The sequence below is a fragment of the Pelodiscus sinensis genome, chromosome 3, assembly GCF_052426305.1.
Source record: "Pelodiscus sinensis isolate ZL-2025 chromosome 3, ASM5242630v1, whole genome shotgun sequence".
In the NCBI taxonomy this organism is placed as follows: Eukaryota; Metazoa; Chordata; order Testudines; family Trionychidae; genus Pelodiscus; species Pelodiscus sinensis.
Window position 1 is genome coordinate 174883931 of NC_143054.1, and position 20421 is coordinate 174904351.

A 20421-nucleotide genomic window follows, 5' to 3' on the forward strand; every position below is an offset into this window, starting at 1 on the left:
TTGGTAAGTGGGAATTGCAAGTCATAATCCCTACAAACCACACCAGGATCGGGGGAGAGGCATCCATGGTCAGGTGGTCTGTCTGGCTACAGGTGCAGGCAGAGGAGACAGAAGCAGTGCTGACACAGGTGTTGCAAGTCTTCCTAACCATATTGGGACTCCCTCTCAAGCTCCCCTGTCAGCAGCCTCCTGTTCACTGCACTCCCCTGGTCACTCTGCCTCTGGCGTTTAAAGCCTGCTCACCCAGGTCAGGCCAACTCCCTTGTTAGCCATACAAGGGGAGGCTGATCTCAAGGCTGAATGAGATTGATCAAAAGTAATCAAGGGAACAAAAGATCAAACACTCCCTGACACCCAATCCCAAATGCCACAGTAACTGAAATCACCAAACAGAAACAAATGCAAACAGTCAAGAAAACTCACTGACGCCACAGCTAGTACATTCTCCTGGTGGCCTGTTCAGCAGCGGGATCTCTTGTGCGCTCTCTCTCAAGCTCCCCTGTCTGCAGCCCCCTGTCTGCTCATTAAATTTCGTCTTCCTGATTTCCAACCGACTCTTCAATTTGTCAAGGTCATTTTGAATTCTAATTCTGTCCTCCAAAGTTCTTATAACTCCTCCTTTCTTGGTGTCATCTTCAAATTCTATATGCATATTCTCCACACCATTATCCAAATCAGCAATGAAAATAATGAATAGCACCAGACCTAGCACTGACTCCTGTAGCAGCCCAATAGATACCTCCTCCCAGTTTAGCACTTTATTCCCACAATATAAGAACATTGTATTGTACTATATTGATACATATAATAAGGAGAAATCATTTCTTTAATTAAGGCAAAGAAAGTTTCAAGGCATATAAATATTAGTGTCACAAAATATAAATATATGGCATATTTTTTGCAGATATCCTAACTTCCTAATACATAATTATAGAGAACAAGTTGTTTAACCACAAGTATTTGACTCTAACATGGGTTTCCCACTTTGTAAGGCTTTATTGTTTGTGGAAGTGAACATGTTCTTACTTTAATTAGTTATAATAATTATAATTATGTTCCTTACAACACTAAATACAATAGTGTATCAGTTATTGAACATGAGTAGTATTATAACAACTTGTGTGGTTAAAATGTCAACACACTGCTGAAAGAATCCCCCAAACCGTAATTGTATTAATGCATGACTATTTGGGATACAAATATTACTGAAAGGAGAACTGCTTTCAGTGAATTTTCCTCTGGATAGGCTAATTCAAGGGTGGGAAATGACTGTACAAAGATTTTTGCTGGACAAGAGCCAGATACGATTGTGAGGAAGCTAGTAAGAATACAGTATTACCATCACTCCCAGTAGGTGAAGTTATGTGTACTAGAAAATTAAGTCTTAAATTGGATGATAGCTGAAAATATACTAGGGGGGGAAATAACTGGAGATGAAAAGGATCCTGTACAAGTTCTTATGACCTGTTAAATATGCTTATGATAAATCCCTATGATGAAGTTTGCAATTAAATTCTCATTTGCAGATTTGCATATATTTGTTGCCCCTGTCTCTAATGATTGAAATTTATAAATATTTCTAGTTCTTACTCATTTGGAAAGATAGAAGTACTATTTTTATTTCTACCATATGTAATAGCGGAATTTTGCCACAGGGTGGTAGACCGTGCATATTTAACTGAAGATTTTTGTAATTTATCTTACAGTTTGGCTATGCCCTCTGCCAACTTCACTCCCCCAGTAATAGAACAATTCAGAAACATCAAAATAACTGGCTTCTCACGAAAGGGGCTTACATCTTTTAAAAGTCTGGGACCTTTTTGGAAATGCCAATAACCTGACTTTATTAACCACACAAGCAATAGGATTTCCTCAAGTTTATATCTAGATTTAAAATAAATCATTGGTTTTATTTTTAAACAGTAAAAACTTCACGTGACCACTTTATCTAGCAAAATGAATTAAACTATAAAGTAGAAACTTTAGCTGACAGTGAATAAGCATGAAGATTAGGTTTCAGCTGAAAGGGAAAACTATAAATAAATATGTCAATTGTAATATAAGATTTCACAAAAAAAGTGTTCTGGCATTTGAGCATTTCTTCTTCAAACTGGAATGCAAACACTAAACAAGATTTTTGTTCCACTAAACTGTTAGTTTCCCACTTATCCTTACAAATAAGGATGTCAAATTTCATTTCTTTTGTTTCTTGAAATACATTAAATAAAAGGTCTGGGTCCTTTATTGTAATAAAATCACCTACAAGAGAATAATATAATATAAAAGTAAAGATTTGTTATAAAAAGAGAAATTGAAAAGCAGATTTAATATTCAGTCACTAAAATACAAGTGCTGAAACTGACAATTGTAACAAATCATGAATATTTAACTAGAGAAGATTTAAGCAATGTGTGTGCAAAGCACTGGAAGTGTCTTTATCAATTCTATTTGGTGTCAATTTAAAAATAAAAATTCTATCTCTTTGATACAAAATACTAAACTGAGCTACTGTGTTCCTTTTCTTTCATAAAACTGTGTATTGTACACAGAAAAAAACATGCCCATTAATTTAAGTAGTATGTACACAATTCAACAAAATAGCATAAAATTCTTCTCAATGTTATTACTGAACTATTCTAATTTTAATGATCACTGAAATACTACTGCTTGCAGATTAAAGTGTTAATACTAATTAAAATAAGATACAAGAAATAATTAGGACTGTTGATTAATTGCAGCCAGTACACATGATTAACTCAAAAAATTAATCGTGATAAAAATTAATTGCACGTAATCATCGTTTTAATCACACTATTAAACCATACAATACAATTGAAATGTATTAAATATTTCTGGATGTTTTTTCTACATTTTCAAATTTATTGATTTCAATTACAACACAAAATACGAAGTATACAATGTTCACTGTACAATGTACAGGTTGAATCTCCCAAATCAGGGACTCTCTGGTCCTGCAACATCCTTGATCCTGCAGGGCCAAATATGTCATAGAATCAAAGAACACCAGAGCCAGCTGAGAATGCAAGGGCTGGGGAGCCCCAGCTGAGCCAGGCTGCATCTGCGGAACCCTCGCCCTGTCTGGGGAATCCCCGAGGGCTGGGCGGTAGCTAGGGAACTCACGGAATCCCCAGAAGCAGCAGGCAGCCCTAGCAGCAGGGCAGGGTGGACGAGTAGCTGTGGCTGGGGTGCCCCTCTTGGCAGGGTGGCACCAGCGAGGGAACACCTTGCAGTAGCAGGGCCAGCAGTGGCCAAGCTATTCCCACCAGGAATCTCAAGAGACCTTGGGGCAGCAGGCAGGCAGCATGAGTGGGGCCTACAGCTGGGCAGGGAGCCCCAAAGAGAAAAGCCTAGAAGAGAGCAGCCAGCAAGGGAGCACAAAGCTCCCCTGGTCTGGTAAACTCCCTGGTCCAGGACAGCTCAGGTCCCACAGGTGTTGGACCAGGGAGGTCCAACCTGTATTATTTTTTATTTGCACAAATGTAGATTTTTTTAATTACATATCTGTACTCAGAAACAAAACAATGTCCCCAGTTTCACTCAGTCCTACTTCTTGTTCAGCCAATCACTAAGAAAAGCAAGTTAGTTTATGCTTAGGAAATAATGCTGCCAGCTTCTTATTAACAATGCCAATTCTCCTTGGGGAGAACTGTATGTCTTCTGTTCTGTTTTACTTGCACTTTACAATATATTTCATGCTATAGCAGTCTCAGATGATGACTCATCTTATTTGTTTTAAGAACACTTTCAATGCAATTTTGACAAAACACAAAGAGGGCACCATTGAGAGATTTCTAAAGACAGCTACAACACTCAACCAAAGGTTTAAGAATCAGAAGTGCCTTCCAAAATCTGAGTGGGAAGAGGTATGGAGCATACTTTCTGAAGTCTTAAGAGATCAACACTCTGAGGTGGAACTATAGAACCTGAACCACCACAAAAGAAAAATCACTGTTCTATTGGTGGCATCTGACTTGTGATAAAAATGAACATGAATCAATCCACACTGCTTTGGATCTTTATCAAGCAGAACCCATCAGCAGCAGGAAGACATGTCCTCTGGAATGGTGACTGAAGCAAGAAGAGACATGTATATATTTAGTGCATCTGGCATCTAAATATCTTGTGACACTGGCTGCAAGAGTGCCATGCAAATGCAGTTTCTCATTCTCAGGAGAACAAAAAGCAGGCAACCTTATCTCTTTCAAACGTTGTTTGTCTGACTGATTGGCTGACCAAGAAGTAGAACTGAGTGCAGTTGTCAGTTCTAAAGTTTTACATTGTTTTATTTTTAATACATGTTTTTTTTCCTTTTGTATTCTACATTTGTAAGTTATGTGATGTATTCTCTGTTCTCACATTTTTCACTCATGGAATTCAAAAATAAATTTGATGAAGTTAGTAGGGCTCTACCTGTGTATGTGTGTGGATAATGAGACCTGATATTAGAGTCAAATTAAGGTGAATTAAAGTTTCATTCAGTCACATTTCAGTCAAGTCATAAGAGAAGGTACTTTCTTGTTTTGCCACACATTATTTCACAGCCCAACTTCTGAAATAACAAAAGGGGAAAGTTTCAAAGTCACAAATGGCAAATAAACACCTGATTTTACACATTATCAGTGGAAGGTAAGCATCTACCTGCCATTTCTGCCTTTGAAAATCTCCCCAAACTCTTTCTTGTGGCCACATGGTTCATTGATTCAATGTAGTTTTGTGCCAACATAAAACAAGTGTGAAGAAGAGCATCAAACAAGGAGGGTTATTTTTTTAAACAATAAACACAGTACTTGCCATTTTTAACCATTAATTTCTAGATTGTAGAGACATGTGCAATGTTTTGAAACCTACCTCTCTCACATGATCTGCCAAGGTATCCTGTACCAGAACAATCACAGATGTATCTGTTCCACCCATCCCTGCATACACCATTATTTTTACAGGGGTTGCTCAGGCATGGCTTAGCAGTCTCTCTTGAGCATGAGGGCTTCACTCCAGCAGTGCTTTGAATTTCAGCCATTTGTCGAATATCCTTGCTTTGGCCATCGATAAACAAGTCTCTGATGCAGCCAACATATCCATAATTGAGAAGTGCTGTCCACACTTCTGTTGGGAAGACTAGACCTGCTTTATTTTCTGGCAGGCCCCCAAGATACAAGTCATCATCTAGGTCTAGGATTTCACTTTCTCCAGGTGCAGTGTAAGGTGTACGTAATGTGTTCACAGAAATCGTACCTGATAAGAAAAAAAGCAGGATTTTTAACATATTAAAAATAATTCTTCAGCATTTCTTTATTCCCTTAGTCCCCAAATGCACTATTTGTTTATTGCCAATTACTTCATCCATGAAAGCTCTTGATGAATGTTCTATTTACACATTTTAAAATAATGAAGCAACATATTCTTTTGTATTAATACATCCCTTATCAGGGAATAACATATCAGGAATTATGGGGTATTCAAACATTGCCACAAAATACTGCATGAATTTAAATGTATGAAAACCAAAATCCACTTAAGAACGGATATACTGGCTCAGACCAATCTTCCATATAGCCCAGTATCCTATCTGCCGACAGTGGCCAATGCCAGCTGCCCCGGGGGAGCAAACACAATAGGTAATAATCACATGATCCTGTCTTATTCTCTATCCCTTTTTTAAAATGATTCCTAACATTCTATTAGCTTTTTTGACTGCCGCTACACACCGAGTGGATGTTTTCGGAGAACTATCCACAATTACTCCAAGATCTCTCTCTTCCGTAGTTGTAGTCAAATTAGTTCCCATCATATTATATGTATAGTTGAGATTATTTTTTCCAATGTACATTAGTTTACATTAAATTTCATTTGCCAGGGATTTCAGGCAGATAAACATATTATTCAGTGCAAAAAAATCACATCTATTTCAACGTGATATTTAGAAATACCCTATTGGTGCAATAACTATGCCAGGCACTGTCCTCCAGATGGCTCAAGACACCCCCTGCTAGGAACTGACATTCAGTATTCGGAGGAGATAATGATCTGCATCTTTGGTCACTGAAAATACTCTGATTGGTTTCAATGGGCTTTGGATCAGACCCATTGTGAGCGAGAAGTACTCTCCTCTGCTGCCTGGCAGCCCATCATTAAAGAGTGAGTGATGTAAACCCAGAGGGAAAAATCAATACCTCTGATATTTGCATCTAGATGTGTGCATTTTAGAGAGAGGGAAGGAGCGAAACAAGTCCATGAAAATGGAATTTTTTTTTTTTGCTTTCAGTTAACAAATGTACCTGAAATTTTAGCTCTGCCACTTAGATGCCCCAAAAAAGTCTCAGATGTGTTGCCCAAAATGCTGACTAGGATAATGAATTGTCAAGATCCCCTACTCTATGAATAACTGTAAAGACTTGATGTCTCCAATAGAAAGAACTGAACATACATAATGCACATGTGTTTTATTAGATTCAGTCCATCTCTTGCAGTAAGATTATGTAAAAAGAAATTCTGTGTGTGGATTTTAATATGATCCTGTCTTAAAATTCAAACATACAAATGCATGTGAAACACCATTCCTATTATCACTGTACAACACAGAATCCTGAATACCACAACTGACAACTATGGAGCATTTTCCCGGTAATATTACTGAGAAAGGATACTTCCAAGATCTTGTATGCACCTATATCAAAATGTGATTTTAAACTGAAAGCAAAAGTGAGTCAATCAGGGCTTGTTTATGCTACAGAGAAGACTGAAACTACTGCAGTCAATCTTCCAGGTTTCTTCTGGGGACAAAGCAGAACTGGGAGGCAAGATCAAATCTTAGATGCGTATATACAAATGCAAGAAGTATGGGTAATAAGCAGGGAAAACTTGAATTGCTAATAAATAAACACAACTATGACATCATTGGTATCACAGAGACTTAGTGGGATAATACACACGATTGGAATATTGGTATAGAAGGTTACAGATTACTCAGGAAGGACAAGAGGAGAAAAAAGAGAGGAGGTATTGCCCTATATATTAAAAATGTACACACTTGGACTGAGGTGGAGATGGACATGGGAGACAGATGTGTTGAGATTCTCTGTGTATACTTATACTGCAGATGTTCTTCCTCAAATAAGCTTAATCAATGAGTTGTTTATATGGTGACTCTAGCAAAATCATATTTCACAATTTTTAACTCTTTCAGTATTATCAGGAGTTTCCTGATTTTAAACAACTCACAATGCCATGAGAAGTTTAGGCTACTCTTGTTACTAAAAATGACCTCACAAATGAAGATCAATTCCTAGTTGCTATATGTTACCCAGCCAAAAGACACAGTAAGTTGGAGGACAAGGGAATAAGTCAACACTGCTGAGGGCCAAATGAGGCAATGAGCAACACTCTTGTTTCAGTAAATAGGGTTGAACACATCAGGACCCCTTTGTACAAGAATGAAATGGGTCACCAATAAATACTGATAACTGTGGACTATAAAATGAGATATCCCGAAGCACTAAAACTTTGCTCTCCAATGGCAAAATCTATTGCTTTGTAGCTATATAAAGTATTTGTCTGGATAGGAGTTCTGCATGGATAGGAGTTTTCAGAGGCACCTGACATTGGTCACTGTGGGGGCATCTACACAGCACCTTTACCTTGAAATAAGCTACGCAATTTGTGCTATGCAAACTGCGTAGCTTATTTCAATGTTATCTCAAAATAGCTTATTTTGAAATTTGGTGCTGTCTACACAGCACCAAATTTTGAAATAAGGCAGTATTCTGAAACACATCTTATCCCTCGTGCAATGAGGTTTACAGGGAGTCAAAACAGCAAGCCCACTATATTTCAATATAACAGGCTTGCTCTTAAGATGGTGTGTAGATGTAGCCCATGAGAAGACAGGATGCTAGGCTAGATGGACCTGTGGTCTGACCCCATATGGCTATTTTTATCACATCTTGACAGAAAGATGGACCAATTTTTCATCAAAACTTATGACACTGTACAAGATCTAGATTATCAGTGACAGCTCTGAGATTTTATGGAAATTTTAACATTCAATGACCCCACAGAAAGAACACATATCTGTCATGGAGAAATAGTTATCTATGTAATCTTGAGTTCACTCCATTTTTATACCATGCCTTTGGAGCTCTCCTTACTTTGCAGAGTTCTCCAGCCACACTGCCAATAAGTTGCATGTTTAAATAATTTCCACCCAGAGATGGATACTTTTTGCCAGAACAGCAGAAGAAAAACTTTTAAAATCAGAAGGTGGAGAGGATATGTTAGAGGAAGACATATTTGCAGTGCTGAGAAACTCCAGCATTAGAATGTACGCAGGAGGCAACTTTCTGTTCTTGTTTGTGCAGTGCCTAGCACAAAGTGTTCTTCGTCTTTAAGCAAGGGACCTCGCTACTACAGTAGTATAACAAACAAATATTAACATTTATAAAATATATTTATAATTAATACATGTTCATAGAGACAATGGTAAGACAGTGAGCACCATAAGGGAAAAGCTGCTTATTTCACAGAGTGTTTGACCACTTGGTGAACAGAAAAGATTCTCCATGTCTCCCTGAGGCAAGGAAAACCTAGGAGGCAAACAGTTTAAAAGCTCTTTGATTGGCTTTTGGGTCATCGAGAGGAAAGGGAGAGCCTAGTTAAGATCTGTGCTAGGTGGGCTTCAGGGATTGATCTGACTCAGAGCACAGATCCTTCATCAATGTGTTTAACTTCAGAATCTAAATAAAGTAATATTTTTCCCCAAAATCACCTGGCAACAAGTCCATCCTTTAGGCAAGGGGTGGGCAATCATTTTTAATGGGGGGCCACTCCAAGATTTTGGTAAGTGGTCAAAGGCTGCACTTCTGTGGAGGGAGCATGGGGTCTGGGATGGCAGGTGGGATGTAGAAGGGAGCTTGGGATATAGGACTGGGGTGCAGGAGGGTGTGTGGGGTCTGAGGGGGAGTTTGGGTGAAGGAGGGGGTTATGATCTGGGGCAGGGGCTTAGGGTGAAGGGTGCCAGAGGGATTATGGGTACAGGAGAGGGTTGCAGGGTTTGGGAGGGAGTTGTTACCAGGAGGAAGTGCGGAGAGAGGTTACAGAGGGCTACGGTGGTGGCCTTGGGCAAGTAGTTGGGGGAAAGAGGAGGTGGGGTGCCAAAGGCAGGCTCTGGCTGGGAGGCACTTACCTATGTGGTTCCCAGCCAGCAGCTCTGCAGACACCCTCCAGCACAGGGAGGGAAGGGGGATGAGGGAGTGAGAAGGCTTCATTCGTTGCCCCTGCCTTCACCAAACTTTCTCGCCTTCTGTTGGCTGGAAATTGGAAACGAGAGCTGGGGGATTTTGCTCAGGGGTGGGGACAGCACATGAAGTTTTCTCCTCCCTGCCTAGACTGCGCAGTGATTAGTAACCTCTCGTTTAAAGTGGCTGCAGCTGCTCTATAGTAAGGGCTCTTGTGAGGTGGCCGTGGGCCAGATCCGGTGGCTTGGAAAGCCAAATCCAGCCTTCTAGCTGCCTCTTGGCCACACCTGCCTTAGGCTCCTGCCATGAATAAGTGTGATGATTCATGAATGGGTCTATGTATTTGAAAATATAAGCACCAAACAACGGGGCTTGTATTGGCTATTTAGAACATGCTGCTTGCAGTGAAAGACTGATTACAGTATAGCTCTAACTGTATGTTTTGGCAAATTCCATACGTGCTCTCTAGCTGTCATGGGCATACACACACAAACATACACATTGTAATTTCCAGAGCTTAAACCAGAACTCTGACTTTAATTAAATATCTCAGTGACTTTTTAGCCCTTAAATGCTGGCTTGCCCATGAATAATTGCTGATACAATCTATTATAGAGTGCTGTACACAACGGAAGGCTGACAAGAATAATATATTCTATATCTGATTTTAACGTGTAATGATGACTTCTAAAAGATAGCAGTTTGCTAGAAAAATGCTTGTGAGGTTATTCTTGGCTATGCTAAACAGCTTAACAAACATTTAAACAATACTTAGGCCTCACAAATTAGTTATTAACCTAACCCTAATGTGTCACAAAAACCACCGTTGGCAAAGACCTTTGCAGCTGTTTCGTGATACGTTCCTACTTCTCTTACTGCAATGTTGGCGGTACTGTAGCAGATGAACAGCTAGACATTTCCCTTGGGTATCTGTTAATGAGCCTCTTCAATCATATTCAATATCTCAGCAATTTAGTTTTTATAACTCTGTTTACAAGAAACTAAGATATCCAGGCACAGATATATTTCTAAACCTTGTCCCATCAGTTGTGATCAGTTACATACAGAGATTGTAACTGCAATTGGTACTTACCTTAATCCATTAAATTACTGTTACACTGTCATAGCAGTTTAGTGAAAAATCTAAGAAAAGTCTTGGCTACTCTGTCTGTATCATATTGTACTCTTATGGTGTAGAGTGAATATTATCTTCTAGTCTGGTAACAACTGTGGCCAAACAAGCCTAGTTAGATGACAGAAAGGCTATTCTTGTTGTTTCTGCACCATCTTAGAGTGGAGGTTTTCTGTGGCAGAGGATCATCAAGAAAGCAAAGACCAGAAAATATATCAAAGCACTTGCTGATCCTACTGATACTGAAGTAAAGGAGATTAGCAAAGCTCCTTAAGAAACGCCACAGCTTTTTATTACCAGTGGCCACCATTCTGCTTTGAAGGCTAGAGAAATGTAGGAATAAAAGGTTGCAAAACACAGAATGTTGTATAGAAACACATTCTCTACTTGCATTATTTATTTATGAATATGAGGCAAAAATTTAAAAGATGTAACATTATCAGTGATCAGCTCAGATAAGTAGCTAATAACCTGGAAATCTCACAAGATCAGTTTCTTAGGAGATTTCCAGTATTCCTGGTTTAATGCAGATGATGCCTTCTCACCGATTCTGCCATGCTTATTCACATTATGTGTATAATAGTAAAAGGCATGCAAGGGAACTCCAAACACTACTGGAGAAAGCAGAATCTAGCTTGGGGTTACTTGGCCCACGGCACGTTTGTTTGCAGCCCATAGGGTGGTTTGGATTTATGCTGGGCTCAACATGTGGCCCATGTGTGGGAAACAAAACAAAAAAGTAGTCAATATAATGGTCTTCCATTGATATGCCTTTTAGTAGTTAAATTCCTGGATTGTCATTGCTCAATAAAGTGCTGACATATGGGTGAAAATTGGGTAAATACTGCATTGTTTTTAATATTAGCAGAACTGACTGAAATGGGGCTTGTGTGTTGTGTAGTCTTAGGGTGTGTCTAGACTACCTAGTTTTGTCGACAAAAGTGGACTTTTGTCGACAAAACAATACCAGCGTCTACACTACCGCGGAGTTCTGTCGACATAACGTCGACAGAACTCCGCGGTTTTGTTGATGCTGGTATACCTCATTTTACGAGGCAAAACACCTTCTGTCGACAGAGTTCTGTCGACAGAAGGTGTTATTGCCTGTAACGTTGCGTCCAGACTACGGAGTTCTGTCGACAAAGCGGCTTGCTTTGTCGACAGAACTCCATGTGTCTGGACGCAAATTGTCGACGGAAGTTTTGTCGACAGTATCTGTCGACAAAACTTCCGTCGACAAAACGCGGTAGTCTAGACGTACCCTTACTTTAATCTTTGTATTCATGCCAATCAGTGTGAAAGAAGCTATTTGCATATATATTTGCACGTATATGCAACCACACTTAAGTTGCGGGCCTTGGCATGTGCTGTGAGTATCATTGTGACCCCTGGGGCTTTCAAAGTTGAGTAGCCCTGATCTAGCTCCTGATACTTTGGTACTTCCATTTCCAGTCAGAAGAAAAAGAAGAATACACTTCTTGTTTTTAGAGTCCCATGGGGACACAAATGTATATCTGCGGATGCAAATATCTGCAGGCATAAATCAGTATCTTCAGAACCTCATGGCTTTCCCAGGAACTGCAGCAGCAAAAGGAGGACAATGTGGAGCTACTGCTACAAGAAGCCAGTGTCCCACACTGACAGCTCCTCTGGGGTGGCTGTACTGCCCCCAGTTCCACCCACTGGGGCAGGCTCCAAGCCTACCAACATGCCCCAGGGCAGGAGATTCAGACAGCTGCATGGAAGGGCTACGGTGCAGGTCGAAGGAGAGGGTGGTGCTTCAGTGCCCAAGAAGCTACTGGCAATGTGCTAACTCTTGGGAGTAGTGGCCCCATATTCTGCTCCTTTCACTGCTGCAGTTCCTGGGAGAGTCCTGAAGTTCTGAGGACACTGATTTATATTCACAGATACCTTCATCTGCAGGCATGCATTTGTATCAGTGCAGGGCTGTGTTATTTTTCATTTTAATCATCTGAGGCAAATTCTGTGGTCCTTATTCAGCCATTATTCAGACAACACTCTTTTAGATTAGATGACAGCATTTTCTATGCCAAAACTGAGTAGGAATTTCATGACTTTTCTCCGGGTAAATATTAACCAAACTCATTCAAATCTCAACCATTCAGTTCAGGTTTTAGATGAAAGTTTCAATGTACAGTAGTACTAAATTTTACCCATTTCTGTTTATTTCTCCCTATTGTTGAGTGCGTAATGTAGGGTAAATCAATGTCTTTCTTCAAAGAGGAAAAACAGGCCTATAAACAGACATTTAAAGTACTCGTGACTCCATCTAAATTCACGTTATAAGTTTGGCTTAAAATATTCAATTGCCAACAGTAAATACTACACTAAAATTATTCTAGGCTAAAGGTTTATGGAATGCAATCTTTACAAATGGTTTACACGCTGGTTGTCAAACTGGTATATATTGCCTCTGAAACGAACTTGTATACTTAAAACTCACCAACATTTTTCAGAAATTTACCTGGAGTTTAGCCTTACAATTCCTCTGCAAAAAGCTGTGGGCCAAAGTTTCACAGATCTATGACAATGTAAGGGCATATCTATACATGTCACCAATACACTGCTTTTATTTTCTGACTAGAATGGACTGTGATTGAAGCAATAATCTCCACTTCTCAGAATTGTCCCAGGGGTAAATTGTATCTAGATCAATTGCTAAAGCAGTATTTATGAAGGGAAGACACACAATGAAGATCACAATATAACTAATGTTAAGTATCAGAGGGTATGTCCACACTACCACACTAGTTGGAACTAGGGTGGTAATGTAGGCAACTGGAGTTGCAAATGAAGCCCCGGATTTGAAATGTAGCCACGCGGCACGGGGTCCGCACTAGCGGACATTTAAAAATGGTGGCGCCCGGCGAGATGCAAATGAAGCCCGGGAAATTCAAATCCCGGGCTTCATTTGCAACTCCGGTTGCCTACATTACCACCCTAGTTCCAACTAGGGTGGTAGTGTAGACATACCCAGAGGGGTAGCCGTGTTATTCTGGATCTGCAAAAGCGACAAGGAGTCCTGTAGCACTTTATAGACTAACAGATGCATTGGAGCATAAGCTTTTGTGGGCAAAGATCCACTTCGTCAGAGGCATGCAGTGGAAATTTCCAGAGGCAGGTATAAATATGCAGGCAAGAACCAGGCTAGAGATAACGACGTAAATTCAATCAGGGAGGATGAGGCCCACTTCTAGCAGCTGATCTGGAGTATGAACACCAAGAGAGGAGAAACTGCTTTTGTAATTGGCTAGCCATTCACAGTCTTTGTTTAATCCTGAGCTGATGGTGTCAAATTTCCAGATGAACTGCAGCTCAGCAGTTTCTCTCTAAAGTCTAGTCCTGAAGTTTTTTTGCTGCAGGATGGCTACCTTTAAATCTGCTATTGTGTGTCCAGAGAGATTGAAGTGTTCTCTTACAGGTTTTTGTATATTGCCATTCCTAATATCTGATTTGTGTCCATTTATTCTTTTGTGTAGGGACTGTCCAGTTTGGCCAATGTGTATAGCAGAGGGGCATTTCTGTTGTATATTACATTGGTAGATATGCAGGTGAATGAACCAGTGATGGTGTGGCTGATCTGGTTAGGTCCTGTGATGGTGTTGCTGGTGTAGGTATGTGGGCAAAGTTGGCACTGAGGTTTGTTGCAGGGATTGGTTCCTGAGTTAGAGTTACTGTGGTGCGGTGTATAGTTGCTGGTGAGAATATGCTTCAGGTTGTCTGGTTGTCTGTGGGCGAGGACTGGTCTGCCTCCCAAGGCCTGTGAAAGTGAAGGATCATTGTCCAGGATGGGTTGTAGATCACTGATGATGCGTTGGAGAGGTTTTAGCTGATTACTGCAGGACTGTGTCTAGACTGGCATGATTTTCCAGAAATGCTTTTAACGGAAAAGTTTTCCGTTAAAAGCATTTTCAGAAAAGAGCGTCTAGATTGGCACAGACGCTTTTCTGCAAAAGCACTTTTTGTGGAAAAGCGTCCGTGCCAATCTAGACGCGCTTTTCCACAAAAAAGCCCCAATCGCCATTTTCGCGATCGGGGCTTTTTTGTGGAAAACAAATCTGAGCTGTCTACACTGGCCTTTTTGTGCAAAAGTTTTGCGCAAAAGGACTTTTGCCTGAATGGGAGCAGCATAGTATTTCCACAAGAAACACTGATTTCTTACAATAGGAAATCAGTGCTTTTACGGACATTCAAGCAGCCAGTGTAGGCAGCTGGCAAGTTTTTCCAGAAAAGTAGATGATTTTCCGGAAAAAATGGCCAGACTAGACACAGCCTAGGTGATGGCCAGTGGTGTTTTGTTGGTTTCTTTTTTGGGCTTGTCCCACAGCAGGAGGCTTCTGGGTATTGTCTGGTTCTGTTGATCTGTTTCCTTACTTCTTCATGTGGGTATTGTAGTTTCAAGAATGCTTGTTGAAGATCTTGATAGAAATGTAGCCGTGTTAGTCTGGTGTAGCTGAAACAAAATACAGGACTATGTAGCACTTTAAAGACTAACAAGATGGTTTATTAGATGATGAGCTTTCGTGGGCCAGACCCACTTCCTCAGATCACATAGTGGAAGAAAATAGTCACAACCATATATACCAAAGAATACAATTTAAAAAAATGAACACATATGAAAAGGACAAATCACATTTCAGAACAGATCTTGTAAGAGTTGGTCCCTGTCTGAGGGGTTGGAGCAAATGCGGTTGTACCTCAGTGTATGCCTGTAGACAATGGATTGTGTGGTGTGTCTGGGATGGAAGCTGGAGGCATGAAGGTAGGTATAGCGGTCGGTAGATTTTCGGTATAGGATGGTGTTTATGTGACCGTCACTTATTTGCACTGTGGTGTCCAGGAAGTGGACCTCCCGTGTACACTGGTCCAGGCTGAGTTGATGGTGGGGTGGAAGCTGTTGAAATCGTGGTAGAATTCTTCCAGAGTTTCTTCTCATGGGTTCAGATGATGAAGATGTCATCAATGTAGCGTAGGTAGAGAGGGTCCATGAGAGGACGAGAGCTGAGGAAGCGTTGTTCCAGGTCAGCCATAAAAATGTTGGCATATTGTGGGGCCATGCGGGAGCCCATAGCGGTGCCACTGATCTGGAGGTATATATTGTCACCAAATTTGAAATAATTGTGTGTGAGGTTAAAGTCACAGAGATCGGCCACCAGTTGTGCTGTGACATCATCAGGGATACTGTTCCTGATAGCTTGCATTCCATCTGTGTGTGGGATGTTTGTGTAGAGAGCCTCTACATCCATGGTGGCCAGGATCGTGTTTTCTGGCAGATCACCAATGCATTGTAGTTTTCTCAGGAAATCAGTGGTGTCACAGAGTTAGCTGGGAGTGCTGGTGGCATAGGGTCTGGGTAGAGAGTCCACAAATCCAGACAGTCCTTCAGTGAGAGTGCCAATGCCCGAGATGATGGGGCATCCAGGATTTCCAGGTTTGTGGATCTTGGATAGTAGATAGAATAACCCTGGTTGGGGCTCCAAGGGTATGTTGATTTGTTCCTGTGCTACACCATCCTAGCCACCATGGATGTAGAGCAGATTTAAAGGTAGCCATCCTGCAGCAAAAAAACTTCAGGACTAGACTTTAGAGAGAAACTGCTGAGCTGTGGTTCACCTGCAAATTTGACATCATCAGCTCAGGATTAAACAAAGTCTGTGAATGGCCAGCCAATTACAAAAGCAGTTTCTCCTCTTTTGGTATTCACACCTCCATATCAGCTGCTAGAAGTGGGTCTCATCCTCCCTGATTGAATTTACCTCGTTATCTCTAGCCTGATTCTTGCTTGCATATTTATACCTGCCTCTGGAAATTTCCACTACATGCATCCGACGAAGTGGGTCTTTGCCCACGAAAGCTTATGCTCCAATACATCTGTTAGTCTATAAGGTGCTACAGGACTCATTGTCGCTAATGTAACTAATATTACCACAGGATATTTAATCATAGGTGAGGTTATTGTGCAGAATTGTTACTTCATGAGGAGTAACTAACTAAGGCTATGTCTACACAGCAATGTTATTTTGAAATAACTTAGTCCACATCTGCACTGCAGGCAGTTATTTCGAAATAATGCTGAAATACTGTCAAGCTGGAGGACTTCTTACTCTGACTCCTATAACCCTCATTCTATGAGGAGTAAGGGAAGTCAGAAGAAAAGGGCTCTAATTCGGAATAAGTGCTACGCAGATGCTCCCTATTTAGAAATAAGCTATTTTGAAATAAGCTATGCAAATGACGTAGCTCAATTTGCATATCTTATTTCAAGTTAAGCCCTGCTGTGTAGATGCACCCTAAGTGAATAAAAGTAATTAATTAATTAATTAATTAAGTTTTCCTACAGTTATGTTGCAACCCACTAGAACTCAGGAATCATATGGTTATTTTACATAATTATACCTGGAACCCCAGTGTAGGTGAATTTAAACTAAATTTTGTTTCTTGGCTTTATCTGGCCTTCCTTTTTCACACCTGCAATTATGAGGATCCAGTTTAGGTCACTCGACTAATATCTGATTTTCAGGTGTATTTAGTTTTTCAGACATCTGAATTAAGTAAATTGTATCTGAAGTTGGTAATACTAAAGGCCTTGTGTGGTAAATGTGACCCTAAAGTATGACATGACTTTTTCAACTGGGGCCTCATCCTACACACTGTTGAAAAACATATGCAAAATACTGTGTCTAAATTACCACTGAATTTAGGAGATGTCAGTACATCTAAGTCCAACCCAAAGTACAGTTTCATCACAAGCAAATGAATAATCTATGCTAAAAATCATGTAGCTTTTGGAATGTACAGAAATAATAATTTAAAGTAAGAAGAAATATGAAAGATAAACCAGAAACCTGGACATTGAAAAATAAAGGAACCCAGAATACAGAAGAAAGAGGCATAGAGCAGAGGCATACAGTAAACATTAGCCTATGGAGATCAAGTAATATAACTTCAAATGGTACATAACTTAAGGGTGTTTTAGTTATGTATTTTAAAATTTTTAGATTCTGTATTTCTCTTAGCAGAATCTTAGTATGAACTTTTACATCAGAGTAAGAATAGGAACCATAAAGAACCTTAAACAGGCCTCTGAGTAATGACTTCTGTTTTCTTTGTGAAATCAATTTGTATAAAACCAATTGCAATTTGAACATAAGGAAGATTTCACTAACACACAGAGGATGTGTCTATATTGCAGTTAAACATCCATGCCTGGCTTATATCAGCTGATTTGGATTGGGTCTCAGAACCTGGATGTCTATGCTGCAATTCTATTGGACTGCAGTGCAGCTTGAGTCAGCTGACACAGGTGTTAGCTGCAGTGTAGACATGTCCAGTGTGACTTACTATTTTACTGCAGAGTTAGGCACATTTCAAAACAAATTTTCTTTTTTTTCTGTTCAGACATAAAACAGAAAATAAATCAATTATTTTCTTAGCCCACATATGATACCATGTCCTGATCATGATTCATTAGCATGCATATTAATTATGCAAAGGTTTATTAACTTAATTGGAAGGCTTTGGTTGTTTATATGAATGCACTATTCTCTTTTAACCTTCAGGAGATTACTTACAATTTGCTAGTGGGTTGTTGGTTTTGATGCTGTTGTTTATTTACACTTGCAATTTGCCACTTCAGTACCTTATACAAATATGATGAAGTAACTGATTATCAGGAATAAAGGAGGCTTTTTTATGGGTTTTTTTTTTTGCAAGTACATGATACATTGTTTTGAAAGATTTAGTACTTGATTACCCAGTAAATGTTCACATAACGTAACATACTGTTCTCTGTTTTTAGTTTTAGCACCTGGCAAAAATGATTCATTATACTGCCCTCATTTAGCACACGATGTATAATTTCCATAGTAAAACAGCTCATAATTACAATTCTCAAATCTTTCTGATGATATTAAATGGAGAAAAAGAAGAAGCAGCAGCTATTTTAAGAAATTTACCTGATCGTCCATCCCGCTGAAAGTCCACATGATACCACTCTCCATCATTCACCTTCTTCTGCAAGGCTTTTATCTTTATAGTACCTGATCCCATGTCTAACAGCAGGTAAAGGTAACCATCAAGCATCTCAATGGCAAAAAAGTCAACCTTAACCATTTGTGGGTGTTTGGCATCTTTCTGATGCCTTGGCTTTCCATGACTGAAAAGAATCAGCCCATTTGGCTCAGTTGTACGAAAGTCAAATGATATTGAGCCTGTTTTCTTGGCATTCCACTTTGGCAAAGAGATGAAAGACTCTGGTGTTTCAAATGTGATTGGATCCAAGGTTGCCACATTCTCACATTTAAATGCTACAACTCCATGAATCTTCATTTTAGGGTCTCCTTGCTTGGCGAGACGAGATAACTCCAATCTGACATCATTATTTTTATATACAACCTGCAAACAAAACACAGTAGTTACAATGATAGAATTAACTATATTAACCAATCAAGCTTAATACTTAATAGGTTCAAATATGTCAGCTGTTAAAGCTGTTGGGTTCTATTTAGAATATGAGGGGTATGTCTACACTTCAGAGCTTTTTCAGAAAAACAGCCACACTGCAATCACGTTCTTTTGAAAAGAAAAATCGAAAGAACAGAGGGGTTTTTCCAACATTGGTAAACCTCTTTCTATGAGAAAGATACGTTTTGGAAAAAGGTGTGTGTGAATGGGGAAGAGGAAGTTCTTTTGAAAGAAGAGGAAAGAGGAAAAAGCACAGGTGCTCTGGTGGCCACACAGTCCATAAAAAATAGGACTATGTAGCACTTTAAAGACTAAGTAATCAGAGTTTAAATGCAAGATAGCATCCATTCAGTGTAGATGCTATCTTTCGGAAAAGCAGATCACTTTCTCGATGCGTTTTTGCTGTGTAGATGGCTCTCTTTTGGAAGAACTCAGGGGCTACATCTACACTGGCATGATTTTCCGGAAATGCTTTTAACGGAAAAGTTTTTGCAGAAAAGCGTCCGTGCCAATCTAGACACACTTTTGCGCAAAAAAGCCCCGATCGCCATTTTAGCCACTGGGGCTTTTTTGCGCAAAACAGTATTGTGCTGTCTACACTGGCCCTCTTGTGCAAATGATTTGTGCAAGAGGGCTTTCCCAAACGGGAGCAGCACAGTATTTCCGCAAGAACACTGACGATCTTACATGAGATCGTCAATGTTCTTGCGGAAATTCAAGCGGCCAGTGTAGACAGCTGGCAAGTTTTTCCACAAAAACAGATCATTTTGTGGAAAAACTTGCCAGTCTAGACACAGTCTTCCAGATAGGTTTCTTCCGAAAGAAGCCTGCAGTCTAGACACAGCCAGAATGTACAAATATCTATATCTATATCTATACCTATATATATCAAAGAAATGCAGGGATGGAAGAGAGGATGAAATATGCCTTGGCCATCCTTAACAAGTGTTTGACTAGCATGTTCTTAAACACCTTCAAAGATGGGGATTCCAAACCACCCTTGAGAGCTTATTCAGTATTTAACTATCCTTAATGTTAGAACATTTTCCCTAATATCTAACCTATGCCTCACTGCCAATTATACCACATCCCCACTGGCCATGCTGGAGATTGGTCTGGCATTCGATTTAGTGGTTTTAGTAACTCAGCTTAAGGTACATCGACTCTAGTTATGTTATTTACATAGCTGGAATATTGTACCTTAAGCCAACTTTCTGGGTATAGTATATAGATATATACTTAAACAGATTACTTCTCATTTTACCTGCATTGGACCTGGAGAACAACTGACCACGGTTCTCTCTGTACCAGCCATAAACTTATCTGAAGGCTTATTATGGTTCCCCTGTCTTTTCTCAAGACCATATGTGTAATTTTTAAAAATTTCCTCATAGGTCAGGATTTTAAAAAATTATATAATTTTAATTACTCTCCTCTGGACTAGGAATGTCAATGGTAGTTGACTATATGATTAACCAATAAGCTTGCGCTTATCAGTTAGTCTTGTCAACTGTTCACATTCTCCCCGCCTTTGCTGCCTCTATCAGAGGCAGC

General features: G+C 39.8%; 1 protein-coding gene across 9 annotated transcripts in view; it reads right to left on the bottom strand.

The window, feature by feature from the left end:
* NRXN1 (neurexin 1) overlaps window positions 1-20421 on the bottom strand; it is a 1118405-nt gene that overhangs the window by 582655 nt on the left and 515329 nt on the right. For all 9 annotated transcript variants that reach the window (XM_075925467.2, XM_075925456.2, XM_075925455.2 and 6 more), the window contains 2 exons: window positions 18360-18798; window positions 4870-5253 (listed from right to left, as the gene is read on the bottom strand). In XM_075925467.2, coding sequence (XP_075781582.1) covers window positions 4870-5253; window positions 18360-18798 — 823 coding nt within the window. The remainder of the gene's footprint in view (window positions 1-4869; window positions 5254-18359; window positions 18799-20421) is intronic.